Source organism: Erythrolamprus reginae, chromosome 4 (assembly GCF_031021105.1).
Source record: "Erythrolamprus reginae isolate rEryReg1 chromosome 4, rEryReg1.hap1, whole genome shotgun sequence".
In the NCBI taxonomy this organism is placed as follows: Eukaryota; Metazoa; Chordata; class Lepidosauria; order Squamata; family Dipsadidae; genus Erythrolamprus; species Erythrolamprus reginae.
In genome coordinates this window covers 125,234,844-125,251,550 of record NC_091953.1, presented here as the reverse complement: position 1 = coordinate 125,251,550, position 16,707 = coordinate 125,234,844, and the positions used below count along the sequence as shown (strand labels likewise).

The window sequence follows — 16,707 nt, the reverse complement described above, 5'->3', positions numbered from 1 at the left end:
GTCTCCCTTAATTTTAAAATTCCAGCTAAAAAAACATTTGACACATATGTATATATGTATATATATATGATGGTCTTGGTATATTCAGGTTCTTCCCATGTAGGATTTGGAAATTTCTGGCGACGATTTTCACGGGTATATGTATGTATATTGTTCTGAGTTTGGGTATATATATATTTATATATATTTCTGAGTTCGGTATATATATATATATATATATATACACAGACAGACAGACAGACAGACAGACAGACAGACAGACAGACAGACAGACAGTTAGACAGACAGAATGACAGACATACAGACAGAGCACTACTTTCTACTTTACATGTCTATGTGTAGAATATTAAAATGTCTTTAAATTTTTGATTAACCCTCTCTCTTTCATTTTTTAAAATAGTCTTATTAACAAGATCAAACCTGGCATCATTAAAAAGATCAACCGTCTGTCAACACCAATAGCTGGACTGGTAGGTAGTAAAATTATGTTTTTGGCATTATATGATTAAAGCTTTATTGTCTCATAATTACAACTTATGTTTATGGAGCTGACGAAGTTTTATTGGTTGCCATTCATAACGGTTAGCCATGCCATGACTAATAAGTTGAATTTTGTAGTAGTTCCTGTACACAAATGTCATCAAGATGCAATATGAATCTTAACCCTAAAGAGCGTAACTTTTGTCTTCCCTTTCTCCTTTCAAACGCAATGTTTTGTTTTTCTTTTATGTATCATGAGAGCATATGCACCAAAGACAAATTCCTTGTGTGTGCAATCACACCTGGCCAATAAAGAATTCTATTCTATTCTATTCTGTCAGAAATGCTGCTATGGTCCATAAGCCAAATAGCCTGTAAGAACCACGAGTTATGACAATTCTGAGTTTTTCCCTGATGGAAGAGCTGTTGGATGCAGGCAGACTTTGAGTTTGCTTCCTAGCAGTGAAGAGTTGCCAACTCCCACAGCTACCAGTGCGCTCTGCGCACTGCGCCACCTCTCTGGCGGGCATGCGCGCATCTTAGCAAGATTTTGCTTCTGCGCATGCTCAAGAAGCAAAATCTCGCAGGGGACACGCACACTCATGAGATATCGGCAGTCCTTTTGCTTCTGTGTTTCTATCTCTGTCTGTCTGTCTGTCTGTCTGTCTGTCTGTCTGTCTGTCTGTCTGTCTGTCTGTCTGTCTGTCTGTCTGTCTATCCATCCATCCATCCATCCTTCCTTCCATCCGTCCATCCACCCGTCCGTCCATCCATCCATCCATTCATCCATCCATCCATCCATCCATCCATCCATCCATCCATCCATCCATCCATCCATCCATCCATCCATCCATCTATCTATCTATCTATCTATCTATCTATCTATCTATTCCTGCCTGCCTGCCACAAGCATTTTAAAGGACGCATGCATACTTTGAATCAGTTTATTCCCCAAAACACCAGAAGGCAGGAACAAGAAGCAATAGATGGAAACTAATCAAGGAGAGAACCAACCTAGAACTAAGGAGAAATTTCATGACAGAACAATTAATCAGTGGAACAAGTTGACTCTAGACGTTGTGGGTTAAAATGGAGCATTTTAAGAAGACACAGAACAATATTTTGTCTGAAAGGGTATAATGTTTCCTACGTCTTTGACTAAAAGATTTGCAAGGCCCTTTCCAACTCTGTTATTCTGTTGTGTATACACTGGACCAAATTCTGGGCTTTCATCTGAAAGGGGGTGTAGTTTTTAAGAACCATAACTGTGACCTTTCTCCAAAATGCTGCTTGTGGCAAAGTACATTTTTGGGTGTTTATTTGAAAAAAATGTTTGGGGAGAGTTTGATGGTTGTTTTCAATTGGGCATTGTGTTTGCCGAGAGGGCAGCGTTCCAGTTAACAAATTCCATCTGCGCTGCTTTTTTATATAAAATGTTCTACGGGCTTTTAAAGCTGCAGCGAATAAACCGAGACATTTGTAAAAAACAGATAAGCAAGTATTTGTCTAAAAAAAGATAGGAATTACTGAAAAATAGATTTATTCATTTATTTAATTTATTTAATTTATTTAATTTATTTAATTTATTTAATTTATTTATTTTTTAATTTATTTAATTTATTTAATTTATTTAATTTATTTAATTTATTTAATTTATTTAATTTATTTAATTTATTTAATTTATTTAATTTATTTAATTTATTTATTTATTGGATTTGTATGCCGCCCCTCTCCGAAGACTCGGGGCAGCTAACAGCAATAATAAGACAACATATAATAATAATCCAATACAGTACTAAAAACAATTAAAAACCCATTATAATAAAAACCAATCATACATACAGACATACCATGCATAAAATTGTAACGGCCTAGGGGGAAAGAGGATCTCAATTCCCCCATGCCTGGCGGCAGAGGTGGGTTTTAAGAAACTTACAAAAGGCAAGGAGGGTGGGGGCAATTCTACTCTCTGGGGGAGTTGGTTCCAGAGGGCCGGGGCCGCCACAGAGAAGGCTCTTCCCCTGGGTCCCGCCAAGCGGCATTGTTTAGTTGACGGGACCCGGAGAAGACCCACTCTGTGTAACCTAACTGGTCGCTGGGATTCGTGCAGCAGAAGGCGGTCCCGGAGATGATTGGGTCTCCAGCCCATCATGTGCCTTTAGGCAGCACAAATAGTTTCTGAATATTCACCTGTTGAAAGTGGCACCCTTCTTTTTTTCATAGGGGAAGTTAAGGCGATGAAGTCATGTTTCAGCTCCCCCTGGGTTATGTAGGGAAAATACTTTTTGTAGTTACTCATCGCGACCAAGTTCTCCCAGTTTCAGCCGAGAGTCGAGACTTCATATCTTTTGGGGGGGGGGGGGGAAATCACTGAATTTATTTGTTTGTTTGTTTGTTCGTTCATTTGTTTGTTTAATTAAAAGGAGCTCAACTCCCTGAGGACTCTGGGCAGCTTACAAACAAAAAAGACAACATCTCAAGGAACAATTTAAAAAGATAATTTAAAACCAATATTGAAATCATGCATATCTCTTGTGGTCAGATCTAGAGGATACCTCATTTGCAGTGTATGGGTCAGGTATGCAGAACTGGTAGAATTTTTTTTGTCAGATATGCAGAACCAGTGGGAAAATTTTGATCCCCCCCCCCCTTCTGGACTCTGGGTATGTTTTTCCAATCACAGTAAATTGTCTTGCCTTCTGGGCCTTTGGAAAAGCTGTAAAGCTACCGTGGCCCATCAAAGAAAAACAAACCATGCTCGTCTTTTATTTTATTTTATTTTTTCTTTTATTTCCTTCTTTTCTTTCTTTCTTTCTTTCTTTCTTTCCTTCCTTCCTTCCTTCCTTCCTTCTTTCTTTCTTTCTTTCTTTCTTTCTATCTTCCTTCCTTCCTTCCCTTCCTTCCTTCCTTGCCTCTTTCCTTCCTTCCTTCCTTCCTTCCTTCCTTCCTTCCTTCCTTCCTTGCCTCTTTCCTTCCTTCCTTCCTTCCTTGCCTCCTTCCTTCCTTCCTTCCTTCCTTCCTGTCTTGCCTCTTTCCTTCCTTGCCTCTTTCCTTCCTTCCTTCCTTCCCTTTTTTTTCATGTAATGAAAATAGATTGAAATCGTTCCAAAGTCAGCAGGCAATGGCCAAGCCTTGCTGAAAACCCTTGCCAAGAAAAATGCAGGGACATGTCCAGACAGTTTCTGGGAAACTGACACAATTGAATGGAAAGAAACCAAGAATATTAAAATCCAGAATTTAGGGACATGTTGACTCAAAAGTGGTCGGTGTTCCACCACTGGTGCTTTTCAATAAGAGATTGGAAGGCCATTTGTCCAGAGTGGTATATAAGGTCAAGAAAGCTTTCAATACAAGAGACTTCTCAAAAGGAGATTCACGATTCCAATCTTCAGATGAAAAATAATTGGATCACAAGTAGAAATCATTCCAATTTCCCCTGTAGTGTGTCTAGTTCTAGGTATAGAATCACAGAACCAGACAGCATGGCTGGCTGGAGAATTCTGGGAGTTGAAGTCCACAAGTCTTAAAGTTGCCAAGTTTGAGGACCCCTGGATTAAGTGGTGAGATTGATATCCTTGCCTTCCCTCCAGGAGACCAGGGCACAGTATTGGATTCCTACCTGGTCGGGAGGGAGAGAGTGTTATGGTAGTGAAAATGGAGTTGTGCATGCAGTTCTGAGTGACCAGCGGGCAGGCACGAATGCCTAAATGAAATTTTGCTTCTGTGCATGTACAGGAAGGAAACTCTTGTGATATGACATGTAGGCGCATGAGATTTCGGCAATTTTCAGCGTTTTTAAAATTTCTGCTCATGTTCCAAATAAGTTTCTTTCCAGACCTAACCAAGTGCTAATAATGTTCTCAGCTCTTACTGGCTTGCAAGCTCTTTCATTGTTACTCTCTGGCAAGAATGTTTTCCAAATCCTAAATCTTTGCAGTTTTTTCCCCCATTGCTCTACTTGCTCAGAATGTTTCTTTCCAGCTCTAACCAGATGCTAATAATGTTCCCAGGTTTTACTGGCTTGCAGGCTCTTTCATTGTTACTCTCTGCCAAGAATGTTTTCCTGTCTTTGCAGGGTTTTTTTCAATGCTCTACTTGCTCAGAATGTTTCTTTGCAACCCTAACCAGGTGCTAACATTCTTCCCAGCTCTTACTGGCTTGCAAGCCCTTTCATTGTTACTCTCTGCCAAAAATGTTTTCCAAGCCCTAAGTCTTTCCAGGTTCTTTTTCATTGCTCTACTTGCTCAGGATATTTCTTTCCAGCCCTAACCAGGTGCTAATAATGTTCCCAGCTCTTACTGGCTTGCAAGCTTTCGTTGTTACTCTCTGCCAAAAATGTTTTCCAAGCCCTAAGTCTTTTCAGGTTCTTTTTCATTGCTCTACTTGCTCAGGATATTTCTTTCCAGCCCTAACCAGGTGCTAATAATGTTCCCAGCTCTTACTGGCTTGCAAGCTTTCATTGTTACTCTCTGCCAAAAATGTTTTCCAAGCCCTAAGTCTTTCCAGGTTCTTTTTTGTTGCTCTACTTGCTCTGAATCTTTTTTCCCAGCCCTAACTACGGTAGGTGCTAATAATGTTCCCAGCTCTTACTGGTTTGCAAGATTTTTCATTGTTACTCTCTCTGAATAAGATTTTTTTTAAAAGCCCTAACCGGAGATAAAATAATGTGCTGAAGATGACCAGACTAAGGATGCTAGCCAGATGGATATCTGCCAAGCAGATTATTTTCTCTATTTTCCTCCCCCAAAACTAAGGTGCGTCTTATACTCTGAAAAATACGGCACCACCACCACCACCCCGCCCAAGAAGGTAATGACGGCTCTTCAAATTATAAACCCTTCAAAGAAGATGTATAATTTGGTCACTTTATAAATGCGAATTGTAAAAATTAATCTCCTCCACCGCAGCTGTCACGGTTTATGAACTGAACTACTTCCCAATTCCCTTTTTATAATCACCAGGAAGGATAAAAAGTGATGGAGTGGCCTTCCTTAGCACACTCCCTCCCTATGCAAAGAGGGGAAATAGTGTTTAAGCTTTAAAAGGCTATTAGAGGCACACTTAATTTGCTTCCAGGATTGCCCAATAACTGTAAGACCTGTTTGATTTATGTGTGAAGCTAAGGTTGAATTGTAAATAGCCTAGATTAGAAGAGGCGGTGGCATTGGTAGCATAAAGATCATTTCCCCTGTAAATGCAGAAAGAACAATGCTAAATACCATCTGCCTAAATGCTGAGTCTGCGGAGAAGGGTGTTATATAAATCCAACCAATTAAATACATAAATAAATAAACCAACCCAAAAATTAAGCATTTTTTTCCTAGCCATTACCAGGTACCAGCGGTGAAATCTACTTACCTTCCTTGTCGGTTCAGAAGTGCACGCTCACTCTGCTTTTTCACCCCCTCATTTCGCACATGCGCGTGCTTTCTTATTCTCGCTCCACTCGCACACATGCTTTTTCACCCTCTGCGCATACACAGAAGGCTTTGTGCATGAGCAGAGGGTTAACAAAGAAGGAAATGGCGATGTCCAGGCAGGTGGGAGGAGCCTTTCACTGCAACTGCTACCAGTTTGCCGAACCACCGGCAGCCATCGCTACTGGTACACCGTACACCAGGATCGGACCGAACTGGTAGCATTTCATTCCTGCCAGGTACTCCTCTAAAACTGAACACGTGCTTTGGAGAACCAGGATATGTTTCTGTACCCCAAAGTGTCCACATTGAAGAGAATCCTCCTGAGCATCTTCCTCAGCCCTTCCTTCCTTCCTTCCTTCCTTCCTTCCTTCCTTTCTTCCTTCCTTTCTTCCTTCCCTCCTGCTTTTCTTCCTTCCTCCCTTTTTTATTTTTCTCTCTCTTTCTCTCCCTCCCTCTTTCTTTCTTTCCTTCTTTTTTCTTTCTTTCTCTTTCTCTTTCTTTCTTTCTCTTTCTCTCTCCCTCCCTCCCTCTTCCTTCCTTTCTTCCTTCCTTCCCTCCCGCCTTTCTTCCTTCCTCCCTTTCTTTATTTTTCTTTCTCTTTCTCTCCTCCCTCCATCTTTCTTTCTTTCTCTTTCTTTCTTTCTTTCTTTCTTCCTTCCTTCCTTTCCTTCTTTCTTTCTTTTTCTCTCTCTCTCCCTCTTTCTTTCTTTCCTTCCTTCCTTCTTTCTTTCTCTTTCTCTCTCCCTCCCTCTTCCTTCCTTCCCTCCCACCTTCCTTCCTTCCTCCCTTTCTTTATTTTTCTCTCTCTTTCTCTCCCTCCATCCATCTTTCTTTCTTCCTTCATTCCTTCCTTCCTTCCTTCGTTCCTTTCCTTCTTTCTTTCTCTTTCTCTCTCCCTCCCTCTTTCCTTCCTTCCTTCTTTCTTTCTCTTTCTCTGTCTCTCTCCCTCCCTCTTCCTTCCTTCCTTCCTTCCTTTCTTTTTCTCTTTCTTTCTCTCCTTTCTTTCTTTCTTTCTTTCTTTCTTTCTTTTTTTTTCTTTGAAAGCCTTCTCTGCAGACTCAGGGCAGCTTACAGCAGGAACAATACAAAAACACATAAGAAATCCATTAATTAAAACAATCTAAATTTTATCTAAAACCCCAATTAGTAAAAAAAAAAACACATCATTCACATCCATTGTATTTGCACTCATGGTCAGAACAGAATCCCTGGGCTCAATGGCTCCAAGCCTGTTGGCAGAGATGAATTTTAAAAGACTTACAAAAGGCCAGGAGGGTGGGGGCGGTACGAATCTCTGGAGGGAGTTGATTCTAAAGGGCTGGGGCTGCCACCGAGAAGGCTCTACCCTTAACCCCCACCCCAGTCGACATTGTCTAGCTGACGGGACCTGGAGTAGGCCGACTCTAACCTGTCCCTGGTATTCATGAGGCAGATGACCGTCCCATAAGTAACCTGGTCCTGAGCCATGTAGAGCTTTATAGGTCAACCTTTCCTGTTCATATGTTCCTTTAGTCCTGCCATGCCTGGTCACATAATTTATTTATTTATTTATTTATTTATTTATTAGATTTGTATGCCGCCCCTCTCCGAAGACTCAGGGCGGCTAACAACAATATAAAAAGACAATATAAACAAATCTAATATTAAAAATAATCTAAAACCCCCAATTTAAATAACCACTCATACATACAAGCATACCATGTATAAATTCTATAAGCCTAGGGGGAAGGGAAAATTTCAATAAATTTTTCACATAAACATTTCCCACCACTCTTTTCTTCTGTTCTGCTCTAGAATGAATAGTGGGACATGCTGAATAATTCAATTATTTCGTCTGTGCTAAATTATGGACTGCAGGATAGTTGCCATTCCTGAGCCGTTGCTATTAAAATTATATTTATACCCCCGCCCCCACCCCTGGGTCTAATTTCCAAAGTGAGTGGTGAGACCAGGGGTCAGGTTTAGGTTTCTAAGTTTGATCTTGTTGTGGAGAATTCCAAATATGATTGACGTTGGACAGAACTTGCCAGGAAGGGGGAAGGAGTTGGCCCTGCCTTGCTTGAGGTGCTTCTGTTTGTAGAGCTTCAGTGTTGGTGGAGGAAAGAATAGGATAGGATAGAAATAGAAATAGAATAGGATAGAATGGAATGGAATGAAATGGGAAGGGAAGGGAATGGGAAAAGAAATAGAAATTGAAATAGGAATAGAAATAGAATAGAATAAAGAATAGAATAGAATAAAGAATAGAATAGAAAGAATGAAGAACAGAACAAAACAGAATAGAATAGAATAGAATAGAAAATAGAATAGAATAAAGAATAGAATATAATAAAGAATAGAATAGAAAAAATGAAGAATAGAACAGAACAGAATAGAATTAAGAATAGAATAGAAAATAGAATAGAATAAAGAATAGAATAGAATAGAAAGAATGAAGAACAGAACAGAATAGAATAGAATAGAATAGGATTATCTATTGGCCAAGTGTGATTGCACACACAAGGAATTTGTCTTTGGCGTACATGCTCTCGGTGTACATTAAAGAAAAGATACATTTGTCAAGAATCATAAGGTACAACACTTAATGATAGTCCGGGTACAAATAAGCAATCAAATCATATTAGGAAACAATCAATATAAATTGCAAAGATACAAGCAACAAAGTTATATAGTCATTAGTGGGAGGAGATGGGTGATGGGAACGATGAGAAGCTTAATAGTAGTGCATACTTAGTAAATAGTTTGAAGTGTTGAGGGAATTGTTTAGCAGAGTGATGGCATTTGGGAAAAAACTGTTCTTGCGTCTAGCTGTCTTGGTGTGCAGTGCTCTGTAGCGACGTTTTGAGGGTAGGAGTTGAAACAGTTTATGTCCCAGGTGCAAGGGGTCAGTAAATATTTTCACCGCCCTCTTTTTGACTCGTGCAGTATACAGGTCCTCAACGGAAGGCAGTTTGGCAGCAATTGTTCTTTCTGCAGATGTGATTCTCCTCTGAAGTCTGTGTCCGTCTTGTTGGGTTGCAGAACCAAACCAGACAGTTATAGAGATGCAGACGTGTCCTCACAACTCAGAAACTTCAGATAGGGAGGCAACCTCCTGACCATGCCACCTTCCCATCCCCGAAAATCAAACCTGTTTGACCGCCCGTCTCTAGGTTGATTGTATTGTGCACGCGTGGTCAACATAGGAACCGAGCAGCTGGGATCACGTTCACTGTGGTGGAAACACAAACAAGTCAACACATTGTAATTTGTGGTTGATTTAACTCGACAGCGAAGGAATTCAGAAGTCCTGGGCGCACGCATTCTTGCTTTCCAACGAGCCCAATGACAAGGGATTATGCCAGGGAGTTGGCAGCTGGTCCCCTGGCAGGTTTGAACCCTAAACTGGTTTGGCCAGAAGTTTGTGAGTGCGAAGCAAAAAAGAAACCTCCGAGGATAACAAAGAGGACTGTCGTCTTCTTTTTGCTGTCTCCTTGTTGTCAAATGTCCTTCAACGGAGGAGCCCATGAGTAGGCAGCCCTGAGAATGGGTGGGTCAAGAATGCACATACTTGCCCTGCCCTGAACCACTTCCTGGCCAGCTCTTTCTCCCAGCCGGTATTTCATCTCCATCTCTAGTTTCAAAGCGAAGTTTTTCCGCGATGTGCATTGTTGGTGCTGATCAGCATTCCCTTCATTTTTTGTTGGCACTGGGTGGGGAGATGGCAAACCTCTGAGCCAGCTCTGCCGTTACACCAGGCTGCCAGGGGTGGATTTGGTGAAGTGGATTAGGGCCGAGAAAGGAGCCACCACCAACTGCCAAAGAAGCCTATGCCTCAGATAGAAATGAAGATGGCTGTTAGGCAGTAGGGGACTGCTGCACTGACGGTCCCAGTAGAAAAAATGGAGATGCGCACACATTTCTGTGTCTCTGATGCGTGCCCATGCGAGATTCGGCTTCTGCGCATGCCCAGGAAGCGAAATTTCACACGAGGATAAATCCCAGCAGACGGTTAGGTCGCACAGAGTTGGGGCATGGACTTCTGCAGGTCCCGTAAACCAGACAATGTCGTTTGGCGGGGCCTCAGGGAAGAGCCTTCTCTGTGGGGGGCCCAGTCCTCTGAAATCAGCTCCCCCTGGACATTTGTACTGCCCCTACCCTCCTCGCCTTCCGCAAGAGTCTTAAGACTCATCTATGTCTCCAGGCCTGGGGCAATTACACCTTGTCCCTCTAACCAGTAAATGTGATGCATGGTGTGATTGGATTGTTTCACTGAGTAATACATAGGATTTTTAATTGTACTTTTTTAATGTATTAGATTTGTCCTATATGCTTTGTTTTTATATTTATTCTGTGAGCCGCCCCAAGTTTTCGGAGAAGGGCGGCATACAAGACTAATTAAATAATGATGATGATGATGATGATGACGATGACGATGACAATGATGATGATGATGATGATGATGAAAGAACTGGTGGGACCATAAGCCCGAAAAAGTGGTCGAAAATGAGCAAGCAAAACTACTGTGGGACTTCCGACTTCAGACTGACCGAATTCTGAAGCATAACACACCAGACATTGTGATCGTGGAGAAAAAGAAAGTATGGATCATCGACATCGCAATCCCAGGAGACAGCAGAATTGAGGAGAAGCAGCTAGAGAAATTAGTGAAATACGAAGATCTAAAAATCGAGCTGCAACGACTCTGGCATAAGCCAGTGAAAGTGGTCCCAGTGGTACTTGGCACGCTGGGCGCAGTGCCAAAGGATCTCAGCGGACATTTGAAAACCATCAGAATTGACAAAATCTCCATCTGTCAATTGCAAAAGGCCGCTTTACTGGGATTGGCAAACATAATTCGCCGCTACATCACGCAGTCCTTTGCTTATTAATCAAATTTCTACAGCTGACGTTTAGTGATGGCTCAAACTCCCGAGTTTGGGTTACAGCAGTCTTGAATGTTACTTTTCCTGCAGGTTACCTGGAGGTATTAGCAGATAATCACATTTCTGTCCATCCTATGGAAAGTCTTACTTGCCAATTGTTATAAAGCAGTGCTGGAACAATTTTCCCTGTGTTCCTCCTCCTTCCTCTTCTTGTTCTTCTTCTTCCTCCACCACCTCCTCCTCTCCCCTCCTCCTCTTCCTCCTCCTCCTGTTGTTGTTGTTGCTGCTGCTGCTGCTGTTGTGTTGTTGTTGTTGTTCTTCTTCTTCTTCTTCTTCTTCTTTTTCTTCCTCCTCCTCCCCCTTCTTCTTCTTCCTTTGATTTATCTAGATATTAAGTATTTCTCTATCCATCTCTCTGTCTCTATTGATAATTATCCATTTATCTTCCAGCATTTTAAATCTCTCTTTCTCCTCTTCCTCCTCCTCCTCTTTTTATCTAGATATTAATTATTTCTCTAACCATCTCTCTCTCTATCAATAATTATCCACCTATCTTCCAGCATTTTAAATTCCTCCTCCTCCTCTTCCCCTTCCCTTTCCCCTCCTCCTCCTCCTTCTGTTTGTCTTCTTTTTTTGGCTCTAGTGTTATTTTCCACTTTTTGCCTACCTCATCTTGTGGAAGATAACACCCATGGCAAGCTTGGCTGTCAGCTGCTGGCCTTATGGAAGAATGGGTGTTGTGTCTGCACAAATCATTTCAGAACCAGGAAAAGTGGTTTTTCTGTTCACAAGGTTGCATTTTAAATCGAGCGGCTCACAGCTCCCGGGATGGGGGAAGCCACTAATTTGAGAGCTTCGCAAAGGATCAGGCAAATGAATAGGGAAGCAGGTTCTCGGTGACATCATGCTTCAATTATGAGCTGTTGGGAAGATCAGCAGAGCAAGCTGATTCCTGTCTTTGAGACCCTTTATGGTCCTGGCCCTTCCCTAGAGCAGGGTTCTCCAACTTTAGCAACTTTAAAAAGCTTATGGACTTCAACTCCCAGAATTCCTCAGCCAGCTTTGCTGGGAGTTGAAGTCCACAAGTCTTAAAGTTGCCAAGGTTGGAGACCCCTGCCCTAGACCATGCTGATCCCGGCCAGCCCTTTTAATGCAATTAATGGAATCCTGTGCAACACCCCCATGTTAATAATTTGTAGGCCCACTGATCCTTTTTTATTAAAGTTTGTTGCAAAAATCAAAACCAGAAGCACACACAGATGACTGGTTCATCTGGATTCAATAACTTCTTTATAAACATAATAACAGATGAATTTACAATACCACTAGCAGATCATTTCTTCAAGATGTTACAGATAGCAGAAAACAGTTAGTTTCATTTCAGCAGAGCAGTACAGAGAGGACAGAGAACAGAGATACATCCAGCCTTAAGCTTAAGTTTTCAGTTTCAATTCACTGCACAGAGTCAGAAGTGGTTAGCTCCCATTGGCTAACTTAGCTGCTATGCCTATTCATTGGCTGACCTTCTTAACAGGGCTCTCCCAATTCATGAATATCTGGATACTTTTGACACCCCAACACAGTTTGCCAAATTGACCTAAGTAGTAGGCCATTGGCATCATCCACCAGAGCCATCCTCACGCTCTTAATAGGTAAGCTAAATGACTAGGACCCATCCTGAATATACACATTGTATGCACCGCAATCCAGAACATTAAAAATTGCAGGAAATTGCCTGCAAAAAAATGGGATGGCTCACACAGAGAATAATGGATAGTTAGCGGTGTTTTTTCATGTACGTCTTTCAGTTCTACGGCAGCTGTCAAATTTACCACTTCCTTAAGAAGAGGATTTAATCCCGGCAAGCCTCTCTTAGTATTTGGGTTAGCCCTTGATGGGATCTAGAGATGCATAATCTTTAATGCTACTCCGCCTTCCTAAAGGGAGCAACTCCCAAAGCTGATCCTGGATTTTCCTGGTCTTAGGATCAATCCCTTACTTCTTTGCAGGGGGTTGCCAAGAGATAAATGGTCACCTAACATCAAAAACATCATCAAAAAAGCACAACAAAGAATGTTCTTTCTGCGCCAGCTCAGGAAGCTCAAACTGCCCAAGGAGCTGCTGATACAGTTCTACAGAGGAATCATTGAGTCTGTCATCTGCACCTCTATAACTGTCTGGTTTGGTGCTGCAACCCAACAGGACCGACACAGGCTTCAGAGGATAATCAGAACTGCAGAAAAAACAATTGCTGCCAACCTGCCTTCCATTGAGGACCTGTATACTGCACGAGTCAAAAAGAGGGCGGGTAAAATATTCACTGACCCCTCACATCCTGGACACAAACTGTTTCAACTCCTACCCTCAAAATGTCGCTACAGAGCACTGCACACCAAGACAACTAGACACAAGAACAGTTTTTTTCCGAACGCCATCACTCTACTAAACAAATAATTCCCTCAACACTGTCAGACTTTCTACTAAATCTGCACTTCTATTCTACTAGTTTTTCTCATCATTCCTTTCACCCATTTCCTCCCATGTTGACTGTATGACTGTAACTTGTTGCTTATATCCTAAGATTTTTATTAATATTGCTTCTTCATTGCTTATTTGACCTCTATGACAATCATTAAGTGTTGTACCACATAATTCTTGACAAATGTATATTTTTTTTAATCTACACTGAGAGCATATGCACCAAGACAAATTCCTTGTTTGTTCAATCACACTTGGCCAATAAAAATTCTATTCTATTCTATTCTATAAATGCATCTAGAACATAGAACTTTGGAAGGGGGAGGGGAAAAAAAACCCAAGACAGTACAGTTTACATTAAAAAAAATAGGGTGTGGCTTGAAATGTGCAACTTTAGTTTCACTTAACATGCAGTTCCACAAAGCCGTAGCTAAGTACATGATCATATAGTGTTAGGAGCAGCCCAACGAATTTATTCTCTGTAAAAGAGCTTATTCATTCTTTCACAAGCCTTAATGCGTTGGCCAAGATTCTGTAGTTTCACAGCTGAACTTGTGATGTCCACGGGACTTAAAACGAAAAGAACTCACAAATTTTAAAAATTGCAGCCGTCCAGGATATTTCATTGAGTCCAGTGACTGACATTTTAAAGGGAGTTACATTTCTATCTATCAGCAGAATAGAAGGAAAGAGAATTATGGTCTTACTTGCACTTTAATCTCCCATTCCACCCTCCGTCTCCCTCCCTCCCTCCCTCTCTCTTGCTTTCTCTTGCTTTCTCTCCTTCTCTTCCTCCCTCCCCTCCCTCTCTCAGAATAAGGTCAATAATGGGGAATATTTCCTGGGACTGAAATATTGCTTAGCACACAGGTATGCAAACATACACACATTTTTAATTTATATCTTATTTTATTTGTCCAGTACATATTGGTAGTATACAAAGATACTGTATAATATATTTATATTTTTACTAGTTTTTCCTCATCATTCCTATCATCCTTTTACTCCCACTGTATGACTGTAACTTGTTGCTTGTATCCTAAGATTTTTATTAATATTGATTGTTTCTTCATTGATTATTTGACCCCTATGACAATCATTAAGTGTTGTACCACATTATTCTTGACAAATGCATCTATTTCTTTTATGTACGCTAAAAGCATGTGCACTAAAGACAAATTCTCTATCTCTATATCTATCTATCTATCTATCTATCTATCTATCTATCTATCTATCTATCTATCTATCTATCTATCTATCTGATCTATCTATCTATCATCTATCTATCTATCTATCTATCTATCTATCTATCTATCTATCTATCTATCTATCTATCTAATCTATCTCTGTGTGTGTTTGTGCACGCGTATATGTGTGTGTGTATCTATGTATGAGAGAGAGAGAGAGAGAGAGTATGTATTCTTCCAATATATACATTTAATAATCTGAATATACCAGAATTTTTTAGGTACAGTGGTACCTTTCCCCATAAACGCCCCTACTTACAAACTTTTCTGGATAAGAACCGGGTGTTCAAGATTTTTTTGCCTCTTCTCCATTTATAAACCCGAGCCTCTGAACCTGTAACCGGAAAAGAATCTCCTGGGAGGAAACAGGGCCGGAAAAGGTGGGGAGAAGTCTCCGCGGGTTCTCTCTAGGAATCTCCTGGGAGGAAACAGGGCCTCTACCCTCTCTCTGGTTTCCTGAACCACACGTATTATTTGCTTTTACATTGATTTCTATGGGAAAAATTGCTTCTTCTTTCAAACCTTTTTACTTAAGAACCTGGTCACAGAATGAATTAAGTTCATAAGTAGAGGTACTACTATATTTCAATTGATTCAAGAATGTCAAGGGTAACTTTCAAACAGTTAAAAGTATAGTGTTCCTCAAGTCACTACACAGGTAGTCCTGGACTTACAACCATAATTGGGCCCCAAATGTATATTGCTAATTGAGTCATTTGTTCAGTGCGCTTTGGTCCCTTCTACAACCTTTCTTATCATAGTGAATCATTGCAGTTGTTAAGTTAATAAAATGGTTTTTAAGTGACAACCATAGAAAGACACACAGACAGGCAGACAGACAGACCGAGATGATTGTTAGACAGACAGAAAGATGCTAGATAGATAGATAGATAGATAGATAGATAGATAGATAGATAGATAGATAGATAGATAGATAGATAGAGATACATATAGATGATTGTTAGACAGACAGACAGATAATAGGTAGGTAGATAGGTAGGTAGATAGATAGGTAGGTAGGTGTTCTGCCGGGCTCTATGGTATGAGTCTCTCCAAAATTCAAGGGTACAAATTTCAGACACACACACACACACACACACTTAAAAGTTCAAAAACAATGTTCTTTATCACAAAAATTCAAAAGAAACAAAGCACCCTTTTTTGTGTTGCAAAGAGCACTCGTCCCAAAACAACCTGGTAGTCTGTACAATCCCCTTAATCAGTCCTTAAATACTTAGCTAGCAGCTGTGAAGGAACATCACAGCCCTCCTTCTTTCACGAAGTGAGACCCCCAAACTTTGCTCTGCTTTGGTTTTTAAGTCATGAAAAATCAACAAAGTCTGGAAAGAGCAAGGCACGGTCCTGAAGAAACAACGATCAGATAATCTTCCACAATGGCCAAGCCAGCACGCTGCTATTTATATCAGCAGCTCTAATTACTGGAGCCCCACCCAAACACAAGTGGCCTCTCTTATCTCCTGTAATATTTCTTCAATTGGTCTCTTCGATGCATAATTCTGCGCATGCGTGGGTCTAACACTTCCTCATCCGAATCGACCGAAGATAATGGAGATTGGCTTCCTGGGCTGTGTGCCAAGCCCCCCTCTTCCAAGTCACCCCCACCTTCTTCTAAGTCCGAGGAAACTGCACTACCTGACTCTGTCGGCAATAAAACAGTCCTATGACATGTTGATGTTTCCCCTGCATCCACCTCCACATTCCTTGGGGCAGGAGCTGGGCCAGAGCCAACCACAACAGTAGGTAGGTAGGTAGGTAGAGAGAGAGAGAGACAGAAAGACAGACAGACAGACAGACAGACAGACAGATGTATAGAGAGAATATGCCTTGATTTTTGTTAATTAAAGGGCGTAACAGGGTAAAAACCAAACTGTTTCTTTCAAGATTCTGAACATTTTCTTTAAAAGGCCGTGAAATGAATTCATATGATGAGGATTTAATCTCCTTTTTGATGGAAAAACCTTGTGGTTCCATGATGAAATTTAGACTGCTGATAATGCTGAGCCACGAATAGACTGTAACTCTATTACAAGAATATCCCAAGAATCGGGGGGGGGGGTGTCATATCAAAGGTAAAGGTAGAAGGTTATGATTGTTCAGTTCCACGACAACTGTGAAGTAATGCGGCAAAATTGCGCTGAGTAATCCTGTGTGTGGGCTACCTCCCTCTCATAAAACTAATTTTAATTCTTTCTCTGA

The 16,707-nt window shown here is 41.0% G+C and overlaps 1 protein-coding gene across 8 annotated transcripts in view; it reads left to right on the top strand.

Moving 5' to 3' along the window:
• Positions 1–16,707, top strand: part of LMO7 (LIM domain 7) — a 221,647-nt gene that overhangs the window by 92,819 nt on the left and 112,121 nt on the right. For all 8 annotated transcript variants that reach the window (XM_070751347.1, XM_070751345.1, XM_070751344.1 and 5 more), the window contains exon 3: positions 401–470. In XM_070751347.1, coding sequence (XP_070607448.1) covers positions 401–470 — 70 coding nt within the window. The remainder of the gene's footprint in view (positions 1–400; positions 471–16,707) is intronic.